General features: G+C 40.2%; 1 protein-coding gene across 1 annotated transcript in view; it reads right to left on the reverse strand.

Annotated features, from left to right (window-relative positions):
* The window catches only part of ush2a (Usher syndrome 2A (autosomal recessive, mild)), a 203,705-nt gene extending 191,515 nt beyond the window's left edge, over window positions 1–12,190 (reverse strand). Inside the window, exons 1-5 of the mRNA XM_034877811.1 lie at window positions 11,557–12,190; window positions 10,232–11,023; window positions 8,135–8,349; window positions 7,787–7,999; window positions 4,056–4,224 (exon numbers count right to left, since the gene is read on the reverse strand). Coding sequence (XP_034733702.1) covers window positions 4,056–4,224; window positions 7,787–7,999; window positions 8,135–8,349; window positions 10,232–10,831 — 1,197 coding nt within the window. The 5' untranslated portion in view covers window positions 10,832–11,023; window positions 11,557–12,190. The remainder of the gene's footprint in view (window positions 1–4,055; window positions 4,225–7,786; window positions 8,000–8,134; window positions 8,350–10,231; window positions 11,024–11,556) is intronic.
* Window positions 12,191–12,500: the final 310 nt, after the last annotated feature.

Consider the following 12,500-nt stretch of genomic DNA (forward strand, 5'->3'; position numbering starts at 1 on the left):
GATTGGCTGCTTAGAAATTAAGTGTTAACGAGCAGTTGGACAGGTGTACCTAATAAAGTGGCCGGTGAGTGTATGTAAACGAAAATTATCTGAAAGAAATGGCCTAGAATATATTAAAAAAGAAATATATACACTCACCGGCCACTTTATTAGGTACACCTGTCCAACTGTGTATATATATATATATATATATATATCTCTGAGAAAGCTCCTTCCCTTGTTTTAAACAATAGCTGAATAAAGAGCTAGGGAGAGAGGGATTGCGATGGACATATGCTACTTACAGAGTGACGGCTGACTCATTATAAATGGGTCCAGCACTGGTCAAATGGCGGGTTAGCAGAGTTATATACGTGCTGTGTACAAAATGTCTGTATCCTCACTGTGACTGACGTATGACCGACTGTTATCTGAAACTAAGCTGCTCGGTGCAGGGAACAACTAATAACTCTTACTGGCTTATGATCGGACGGTGGTTTACGTAGTGGTAGATTGGCTTTGCAAAAAAACGGAGCGTTCTATGATCGGAATGACGCATTTAAAATATCGTGCAAATTTGTTCGTGGAAAGCAAAAATCGTGATTATAATTTGATTAATTGTGCAGCCCTAGGTGTGGCCTTCCTGATGTGGGTGTGTAATAAAAAAAAGTCCACCTACCCTCTAATCTTAATGTGATGAGGTTCTGGATAGGACACACAGACTATGTGCAGCTCATTATTTTCCCTACGCAATCACTGTTAAACTACAGTCCAAGAAGCCAATGTCCAGTATTACAGACTGGGACGCACTTGAGATGAAAAACACCCACAGAAAGAACAAGTCACGTTTATTACACAATGATCAGCAGCCACTGTAACATCAGTTGTACACATAACTCTTTCATCCACAACCGTAGCAAAAGTAATTTGAACAATAACAATGAGTAATAACAATGAGAGCTACCAAATAGGTAATACATTCTGCAGAAATGTACAGGACAGTGTCCCACAGGGATCTGACTTTGCATCTCTTAACAACACTGAGCCACCTCTCTCCCTTTCCCCATCTCCTCTACTCTCTCAGTCCCTCCCTCCCCCAGGCTACATTTTTCTCCACTATTCTCAACATCGTTACCATAATCAGATAAGACAACTACCTAGGGAGCACTAGCAACCCTACAGCACCTTGCTCCTGGCACCGTGTGTGTACATGTGTGCGTGTGTGTCAGTGTGTTTGAATTGGTCCTGGCACTTGGAAATCCTGTATTCCTTTTGACTGTCTTTTTTGGTGTTTTGATCTTTTCAAACCGACAGATGACTGGTGTGTGTGTGTGTGTGTGTGTGTGTAGGAAATATTTTTAAATTACCCAGCTCTTTCATAAGATAATATCTGTATTGTGGCTAACAATTCTGCTACAAATTACTGCTGAACTGTGAGTGTGTATCAGTGTGTATCTGTGTGTATGAGTGAGTGAGCGAGTAGATAAGTGTGTGTGCATGCACAAGAAAGGGAGTACGCAAATGGTGTTTGAGTGTCAAGGATGATTATGTTATTTTTCTGAATGGTCTAAACAGATCACATCACCATGCCATCAAACAAAAGGCCGACTGACTCACAAGAAAGCGCACACACACAAAATGCCAACATCCAAGCCATACCAACTAGTGCTGTCAAACGATTAAAATATTTAATAGCAATTGATCACATTAATATTAACTCGCAATTACATCGCACATTTTTATCTATTCTAGATATCCCTTGATTTGTTTTTGTCCCATTATTTTTTCTCATTTTAATGCTCTTATCAACATGGAAATGTGGATCAGCTTGCTTTGTGCAAATGTGTGTTTATTGAAAACAACGTTGGCATATAGCCTTCTGTAATGTTCAATTTCAAACGTACCATTCTCACTTGGAGCAGTCATCCACACTTGAAGCAAATAATCTCTCACACAATGTAACACTGTCCCTCAATAAAAGGGTGAAAAAAGATACTTTGACAAGGGGGCGGAGAATTGGCATCAGCTGTGTGCTTGACCATCAAGTGGTATTTCAGACTAGACGTGCTGCAAAGATAGCTCAGTTCACAACAACAAAACCCACAGATGACTTTTGTCTTGTCAATGGACCCATTTGGCAAATTTTAAAAAGTAAATTTTCTACTACTGTTTGGCCGGCTCGCAAGCCCAAACAAGTGTGTGCGGCATGCCTTTGTTTTGTTTCCGGTCTAGCTAGATGCGGTGAGGTGTTGTAGTTTTTCAACGTTACTAGTTGTTGCAACAGCATTTGAAAAAACTACCAAGTTTGCTAGGCCAAAAAGAACGTAAATCTTGCGATAAAAAAATTGACACCGTTAAAATGGGTTTGCGGTAACGCCGTTTATAACGCGTTTAACTGACAGCACTAAGACCAACACAACATCCTTTTAGCAAAATACCTCCAAGTTTTACCCTTTTATATGCCTTCATGAATATGTACAACATACAGACCCTGTACATAAACAGATAGACATATTAAAACGTGAACCCGACAGGGCATACTGTACACACACGGTTGCTTGCAAGTGAGAAATAAGCAACACTATATTTAGCCAACAACCCACTGGACTGCCAAATTACTGTACCAGGCATCAACACCAGTCCTCCAGCCAGCCAGTAAACTAAACTGTCAAGTTAGATTAAATAAGATTAATATGGCTGGGCAAAATAATCTAAAGTACCGGTCAACATTTATACCTTCCTCATTCCTGGCGTACCCCTCTAGCCTTGAATAACACTTTAAATCAAACAGCAGTTGATTTACAGTACATTCCTTTGTCTACGTGCATTTGGCATCTCCAGTCTTCTTTTTTAAAAGTAATCACTGGAAACTTAATTTAAACTATAGCTTAGAATGTCTTTATGATACCTAGATTATTAAAAATGGTTATCCACTTTTACTTTTTGTATGATCAAATTGATCAGCTTAGCCCTTTCTTCTGTTTAATTGTTTTTTAATTATTAAAGACATGGATTTTATTTGTGATTAAATTCATGATATAAAACGTCATCATTGTGGTTTTGGTAATTTTACTATCAATCAAAGTCCCAGACAGGGGAGAAGGAAGAGGTTAACAAAAAGTGTCATGAAAAAATGCAATAATGCCTATTAAATTGTATGCTAGGTCAAATAAAAAGCAGGGCCCAAATGATAAGGCAAATAAACAACTTAAGTTACTTTTTCCCCAAGTAGCCCTGGTGTTATTGTACAGAGACCCGAAAGTACGGAGCCCCAGAGGTGACATGGAAAGGGAAAAAAACATGTACTAGGGACTTTGTTTTGTGTAGGCTGAGGCCTTTCGCTGCAAAGGCCTCAGCCTTAAGAGGGAGCACACTCCTACTGGGTGAGCTAGAGGCTGCCCCGTATTTTGTCCTTTTACCTACCTTGTCTTTTACCTTTGTATTTAGCACTCTTTCAAACATGCAAAAAGATTCACCATAATAACCTTAACATATGCAATGTTTATCTGTAAAATGATCTAATGTGTAAACAAGTAATCAATTATCATACTCACCTAAATAGATTAATCCAAAGAGTTCAAGGGGTTTTGAAGTTTTCCTTACAGGTCATAGACGTTTTTTAAATGTTGTATTGAAAGTGTGAAGCATTGCCTGTCTGTGTATGTGTGTTTGTTGTAATGTGTGTGCCCTCGGCCCCAGCAGCTGTGCCAAAGCAGATGTGTGCCGGTATAATTAGCACAAGCTCATAGAGGGAAAGAGAAAAAGATGGACAGAGAATGTAAGAAGGACAGAGGAAGAAATTGAGACAGTATGTCTATGATCAATGTTTGTGAAAAAGAGAACATTCTGCTTTCACAACCCTTATGACAACCGTTAAATGCAAACCTGATGGTGCTTCTAAGATAGATCAATTTAATGTAATGCACACAAACTCACCTACGGACGCACGTTCATACATTCAACACATTAATGCTCATGAGCATGTGCCTCTCATTCTGATTGACTCGGGAACGTTTAACAGGGTAGCTGTCTCTCAAGCCACTATCGTGATCCCTAAAACCCTTGAGATTTGTTACCTGCAAAACAATGTGTGTCCATCTCTCCAGTGTAAGCCTCCCCCCTGTTCTGAAGCTGATGGTCAAAGGATTCTGACTGCTGGCCTGACCATACCGCAGGGTGACCGCCTGCTCGGACACTGTCACCGAAAAAAACAACCTCTCCCCTGAGCTCTTCTCCAGCAGCATCCTGAGGGAAACAAAAACACACATGACACACAATGATTTCAGCAGCATTTGATAAGTTGTTATAACTTAACTAAGAAGAGGGTTAAGAGTGGACTCTAAAAGCCATGGAGTCAAGCGCCACTACACACATTCACACACACAGTCTCTCATTCTGACATTTACACATTGAATATCAATATTTTACATGACTGCTAGGTTGGAGCTGCTACACTGGGTGCAGACACAGACACCCTCCCTGTGTCATATTAACCACCATCACTGACATTTTATGGGAAATCATGACTTTTATGAACCCAGAGCCACATACCATATAAATCAAAGATAAATGTATGCATGTGAAAGATACCATCTGTATGTATGGCTGCACATGTATGTGAATGTGTGAGTGCGTCTGTGGTGAGAGACAAAGAAATAAAAAGACAGTCAGAGATAGGTGCAAGAAGAAAGTTAAGACTAGTTGGTAACTTGGTTACCATATAACTTAGCTACTGGACTGAAAATGTTTGTTGCATCAAAAATGCTGTAACTCATGATATATGTTCAGATTGAACCAAGCAATATTGGCTTCACAATTAATCGCAATTTTGTTGAAATTGCAAAATGGACTAGTGCAAAATTCTGACTTTAGTTTTGTGGTGCTGCAGAGATGTCCCAGCCTACAAATTGTATCCTACAGACTAAAGAGAAAATCTTTGTTTGGTGCAGATGATCAATTTTTTTTTTCCTTCTATGACAATTAGAATGATGATACAAAAAAATGATCATCCCCAATATCGTGAATCATATTGCAGTATCAGTCAAAAATAATCGCAATTAGATATTTTCTACATATCGGGCAGCACAAATTGTTATTAATTAAGCTGCATTTTGCTTAGAATGTATTACTTATTTGGTTTATAACATGTCAGAAAATAGGGGAAAATGCACAGAGCCGCAGAGGGCACAGAGGGAAAAGTGCTTGCTGTGTCTAATCAACATATATTTAGTTTTCAATTGTTAAAAAACAGCAAATACACATATTTGAAAAGATCTAGAAGCAGTAAACTTTGGTATTTTTTGCTAAAAACTCTTAAAATATTTTAAACTCGATTAAAACTGTTTAATTGAGCGAATAATCAATAATTTGTCGGTAATTTTTCTGTTGGCTTATCTGTTTCAGCTATAAATTATTCAATCCGTTGCTAGGGCGAGGTAAGGTGATGTTGTGAAAGCACAACAGTAAATAGGGCTTTCCATCCTCTGTGATAAGTATGACACGTACATTCACGTCTACCCCATGTCGTCCATATAGGAAAAGTCCAGTGCATGCAACCAAACTAAAAATAAAATGTCTATTAAATATGAGAATTGTCAAGCAATTTAAACAGAAGTGTCTGGAAGTGAAGCCATGGTTTAGTAACAGGTGGCTGGCTCTGTTCATTGTTCATATGCGGGGAGGGATGTGAAATCACAGAGAGAGGGAGAGACAAAGAGAGAGGGGTTAGGAGAAATGGACAGAGGTGAGGATAGAGACCTCCTTTCATCTGGCTTCTTTGATGGCAGCCATGATCGTCTCTACAACAAAAGACTGATGGCCAATGACAGCAACAGAAAGAGTGGGAGAGCGAGAGAGTGAGAGGGGAGTGATATGACTTCCATTCAGATGCATTCAGCCATACAGGTGTCATGTTCGGAAAACCAAGACAACAAGACTTGTCTGTCATATGAATCCCCAGACTTCACCAACAAAATCACAGCATGACATTTAAAGAAGTGATTTGATCTCTGTCTGATTCTCCTTCTCAGAGTTAAATTTAACTGACAGCAACATTTAAACTGGACATCAGGTGAGTTACTAGAACACCAATGCAACCTGTCTAGGGTTGCTCTAGGTCTTTGTTCAAACCTGTCCTCACTGCAAAGTTATCAGCCATGTTCATTTTTGCAGCAAATTGTGCAATATGTGAATGTTGACAGACTGTATCTCGTGAACGCTCAACAAACCCATAAGCTTACTTATGTTTGTTTAATCCAAAAAGAGGAAATTATTTTCCCGCTTTCTTGCTACTACTGTCCATATAGAGCCAACAAACGTTATTTGAAAAAGGTAGTTATTTAAAACAGATACATTAATCACACCGATTTTACACATCAAAGTCTGTTACAGGTTTCAGGAGGAGTTCCTTTTGTTAGGAAAGATTTTATTGATACCAATGCCATTATTGATAGGGCTTGTCGGTCCGATTCCATATCAATCTCATGCATGCTGTTTTGAGTGAGATACGCTTTTCTGAATGTCGTCTAGGTGAGCTTTTCAAAATCTGCACGGCTTTCTATGTCACTTGTCGAGACGAGGTGGCTAACCGTAGCACCTGCTAGTGTGCTAGCTTGTTCTCAATGGCAAGATAGAATAAAATAATAAAATAAAATTATAACCTGAAAATGAGCATAAATGGGCACTTTAAAACAAATGAAAGTGTAGTTGAGCTCCGATAAGCGGTTAGCTGGAGTCAGCTCCGGTTAGCTCTGTAATAAAGATGTGGAGCGGAGAAGACTGCCACGGACCGGGGTAACAACCAGACTCTGATAAATGATGTTTGGGGAGCTTTCACAGCGGTGTGGCAGCGGGGTTGCTATGGTTTTATAAGTACAGTTCATCCCACGGCAAGACCACAATTGGTTCAGTCAAATTGCATTGTGGGAAATGTAGGCCCCCCAAAAATTTTGTATTAATACATCCAAGGGTTTTGACAAGGAAAAAGAATGCCTGGAATAAAAAAGATGATCTCTCCGGTCCTGCTGAATACATTTCTATTGTTCTATTTGTAAAGTGTCCATCGTGAGTCCAACAATGTTGGAGTGCCATGATTAAATCGGCAGAGTAGTCTTTTACTAGACTATTATGTAAGTTTAGCATACTTTTAGTTCCAGAACAAAGAATCCCATGTTCTTCAATCTACTTTGAGTGTTGCTGTATGCTGGAGGAGGAGATAGAGCTGCCAAGTAAAGCCAACTGATCTTTTTGTGGATTTTGTGTGTGTGTGTGTGTGTGTGTGTGTGTGTGTGTGTGTGTGTGTGTGTGTTTGTGTGTTTGTGTGTCTGCAAGATGATCTGTGTAACTCTGCACCATACCTACCCTGCCTGCAACATACCAGCCCCCTCTCATCCCCTTTCTCTCACGCTCAACATGTCTGAGAAGAACATGACAGCCAGTTGTTGGCCAACATTTCCTGAAAGTGATACTGACGTGACCAGACTTGACCTAATTGCTTCTTGTTATTAGATCAATATCACAGGGCTTTCACTTTCATTCACTTTCAATGTTTGAAAATCATATTAGATATCATATCCGAACAGACATTTGACTATATATCACAGCAGTGTGTGTTTCCAGCAGGGCGCTGTCTTTCATCAGGAGCACAGGCTAGTGATGGACTACTCTGATATGGTACATTAGTGATTGTGACTCTTACTTATTACACACAAATGTTAAAAGAAAGCCTCATACAGTATCTCCAGCTATGCCATTGACGGAATATTGTCATTGATAATTGAAAATGATTTTTTAAAAAATTTAAACTTACATCTCTCCAGGAGAGCTTGGTTTTATCCACAATGCCAGGGTGAGGGAACCTAACGTTCCTAGTTTCTGTGAGGAGGGAGAGACCAGACATCCATCCTGGAACGGCAGAAACAGCACACTACTGGATCCACTAGCAATCCACTCTGAACTAGTAGAGGTTCCGGTCTCTGTCTCAGGGCGTGTGTCATTCCTGTCCTCAGTTACACAGGTACCCCTGGTAGAATAAAGTTTAAATATGTTAATATTTTCCCTGAAAAATTACCTGTTCATTTTGCATGAAATGAAACGTCAGAGTTTTTTGAAAATCCTCTGAAAAACCTTAATAACTTTACTAATGTGATTCACGTACCTGTGTGCAGGCAGAAGCAGAGGGGCATACGGAGGTGTGGAGGATCTATAGGGACACTCCTGGATACAGAAGGCCTGATAACATGTCATCAGCTCAGTCTGGGAGGACGGCGACTGGCAGTAGCTGCTCCGCTCTGGAACCCCACAGGTGGAACGAACCGGAGAGGTGGACACAGGTTTGAAGGCAGCAATGTTCTCCATTCGTGGGAAATTTCCCTAAGAAAGAAGATGGTTTTACAATAAATATTATTCTATTCAATCTGGGTCTCTTTTGCACCTTTTACTTTTTGTGGCTGCAGCAACCTGAGACATCTAGATACAATAAGGACCTACAATGCCATTTTAGCAGTTTGGAAAATTCAAAGGGCTATACAATAAAAACCTATGGGTTAGAGAATAAGGTTATGATATAGCATAAAAGAATTACCAGGCAAACCTCCTATCATCACACATACTGTACAGTACATTTACAATGTATTAGGACAGGTGTCTTGAATAAAAATGTAAATAAATGAATGCTCGCTGAATTATTATTGCCATTTAGCTGCTTCAGTTTCAGGGCCCTGGTTTTGTGTATGCTGGCTCACTGTCACACTGTCAGGACTTACTGGGAGACTTCACCAGAACGGAGCCATCTTTTATGTTATTAGTAACTGTCACTCCCATAGACCGTTAATTAGTCTAAGGTCACTCCCCGATGTAAGTCAACTGCAGATTTAAGTTTCGACAAGTAGCCTACAAGATGCTACCAAGAGACTTCTGTAATATTAATACAAGATAAAAATAGACCTACATAACTTAACTTGTTCACTACTGGCTACAAGTTAGCAATCAAACACAAAGGTTGTCAGTTGAACTGCATTTTGAGCTAACGTTAACAATCAAAACAACCAAAGATAGTTCAAACACTTTTGAAATGATTCCCATCTTCTGTTATTTGTGATGAGAAAAGTTTATTATTTCATGGATTTCACAAATTATAGTAAAACACAATGTCGTAAACCGTTTAAATCTGAGCATGCGTGACTCAAATCTGCACTCGACTCACATCGGGGAGTGACAGTAGATATGTTTCCATCCACACGTTTTTTTCCGAATTAAGTGATTTCGAATGAAAAATACCTGAATATTGACTCAAAGGAAATACGTACAGATTTTATCTTGATCAATATACGGCTAATGTGATTAACGCTGCTGGAAATGTTTTTTCCCAAATAAATAAAGAATTGCCATTACGTTTTAGGTCATTTTATGGTTGCAACCCGCCCCACAAAACAAAGAAGTTTTAGTTAATTTCTGCCCACTACTTCCGCTCTGTTTGCACACATGGCAGGTGTCAACAAAGACCGATGTAAGTGGACAAACAAGAAGACAAGAGACTTTTTGAATTTAATTTATCAGGAACTCGTAAAGGAAATGGCCAACAAAGGTTACAACAAGCTGTAGGACATCCTCTGGATTAAATGGAAGGCACTCAAACATCAATACATGTCCCGAGTTGTCTTGCAGCGGTGCCGGAGGGAAAATAAAAGGCAAGGTGCATCTGCATCATCATAGCAATGTGTTGATAGCGTCGTTGTTTTTTTATTATAGATTGATATGTCGCTATCAGCTGGCACAAAAGCACTATTACAATGTCCAATTGTCATGTGTTGGTAGACGGCGCAATCCATTTAGTCTACAAAAACTTTATTCGCAAATGTTTGCTTGAATGTTGTGCAATTCAGTGAAAAAATGAATGGAAACACCTTCAAATGTCTCAAATCCATTCGATATACCAATTTGATCGCGAATCAGCATGTGACGTCATTACGCACAGGTTTTTATTCCCTTTAAAGCCGTTGGATGGAAACACACTTTCACCAGGTTTATTCGTAGGATTTTTTTTAACCGAACTTCAAATTATTCAATTGACAAGTGGATAGAAACTTAGCTAGTAACACCTGGGCTTTTCCTACTATGAGAGCTCAAAATGTCTGCCGTGAAAAAGGCCTCTCTGATAGTCTTAAAACAATTCATATTCATTTGTAGATTGTCTTAATTATTATTCCAGTTTTGGGTTCACAAATTACAATTGGCCCTTGAAAGCCCCTCTTACCTGTGATGAAGCAGATTTTGGACACAGGCTGAAGAGGAGGAGGGTTAACCAGAGGAAGATATGATGCCACCTCATCCCTTTCATCATGTTTTCCACTGTTCCAGTGATGTTTTTCAGGTGAAATAACCAAGAAAAAACAGGCGTCGTCTTCCTTTTCGTTAACCTTTTCACCATTTCATTGATTTCATCTTCTGTTTCTGCAGCTGACAGAATCCCAGTTACATCAGTCTTGCTCTCATACTTTCCATTCAAGCATTTCCTCCCACTTTTAAGGTCTTCTATAACTTTCTTGTTGCATTTGTTCCTTAAGTTACAGTGGTCCTCTCTCCTTACTCTCGCCATCCTCTTTCTGCTGACTCCTCTGCTCCAAGTTTGTCTCTTCCTTTTTGCCTTCCCTTTCTTTGTTTCTCTCCTGTCTTCTTTCTGTTCCATCCATCTCTGGCCTTTGACCACACAAGATTCTAGAATTGGGTTCGTGGTCTGAGGTTCTAGAATATCAGACCAGGGTGCTGCAACATTCTCGGGGGCAGAAGGATGTTCACGAACCCGGATTTCTTTCAGAAGCCTTCCAGCAATGCTTGAAAAAGTGATGACTGTCATGGTTTCATAGTTCCAGGGTTACAGGGACATTTGTTACAGGCCAGTACCGCTAGAGCGAGGCTACAAAGCTTAGCTCTCTGTTACACTGTCTCTGTCACTCGCACACACATAAACACACACACACATGGATACACACACACACACACACAAACCACAACCAAAGCCTTCACATGATAGGTAGGATTTCACAATCTAGAGAGGGAAAAGAGAGAAGGAAAAGAGACTTGGTCAGACCAAAATCCAACATGAGACATATCTGAGGGGAGTGAAATGCCATGCATGCTATTCCCTAGCCAAAGCCTACACTATCATGTACAGCTTGATGGAGGCACAGCTCAACTGATACTTCTACATTGCTTTCCCCTTTTCTTCCTTTTCCATTGAATTAAACATGCCCTTTTTCCTCTGGCATCTGGCCTCCAAGTTTTTATCCAACCGAACGGATTTTCACATAAGTTTGTTGGAAATTGAGGCTTAGGCCAAAGCTCTCTTCATTACAATACTTATCAGCTTCAATTTCACATTTTGACATACAAAAAGAGGCTAGCAGTGCAATCATCTCTGGGGCTGAATTACTTGGACCCTGTCTTGCTTAACCTACAATGGGCGTTGGAAAATAGGAAAGCTCACAATGTATCTAATAACGTGTGCTATATGCTCGCAAATTTATAAATCTATTCAGATCTTGTGACACGCTAAAGTATCTGGTAGCTCCTCGTATTTACCTGTCAGTGTTGACTTCCAGCACAAAGCTCTATCCCAAGTGCAGCGTCAACAAACAAATAACACTTGTTGCTCTGGCGTGAGTCGGACAAAACAAGCTAACTACCCGTATTTCTCCACACCTGTCTGTCAGTGATAGCAGACGCCGCTCCAGTAGAAAAAATAGTCCTCTCCAAACATGACTTGAGTTATTTTGTCCGTCGTTCTAGTCCACAATTCGTCAGGAAAAGAAACTGAATGCCAATACAGCTCAACTTGTCAAAGCTCCTCTTTTTTTCTCTCTGTCGTACCTCTCACAATCAGAACATGCGGTATACGCGGTGCTAAGGAGATTACCGCGAGTCACCATCTGGCCAGCAGCGCTCCAGGCGGCAGGATATTGGGCGCAAAGTAACGACTAGACAACGTTACAGCGTTCAGAGCCAAGTAACGGAAACATGAGAGCCCTGGGGTCGGCGTGAGAACAAACAGTGCGACACATCCGTTTTGCATCTGTAACAGAATACTAAAGAATATCAGTGACAGCAAGGCATTAATATGCTATTTTAAAAGCCTAATTACCCCCTGCCTGGTAGTAATGCTTTACCCCCCACCTACGTGGGATGCGTCTGGGTTTCAGACAAGTGGCTCTCAGAGAAAAGAGGAACGCTATTGCCGTCGCTAGGAAACGGTGATCCGTTCCAGCCCGTGGCTCCTGCCAAAGAGAGTGTAGGAAGAAAATCATTTAATGGACTAGCTGTCAAATTTATGTTTTTACTTATACTAAATCACCATTTAAGGGTGCAATGCATTATGGCACTGATGAGAAAATACAAACAGAAAGGAGGTCCTTTACATTATAGGAATGCCAGAGAGGCAAAGGGTTGCCAAGGTGTCTTTTCTTGTCAGCAATTTAATGGCAGTCACCACCAGGGATGTACTGCTATCTGTGTTATTAATGGGGCCT

Source organism: Etheostoma cragini, chromosome 1, assembly GCF_013103735.1.
Source record: "Etheostoma cragini isolate CJK2018 chromosome 1, CSU_Ecrag_1.0, whole genome shotgun sequence".
In the NCBI taxonomy this organism is placed as follows: domain Eukaryota; kingdom Metazoa; phylum Chordata; class Actinopteri; order Perciformes; family Percidae; genus Etheostoma; species Etheostoma cragini.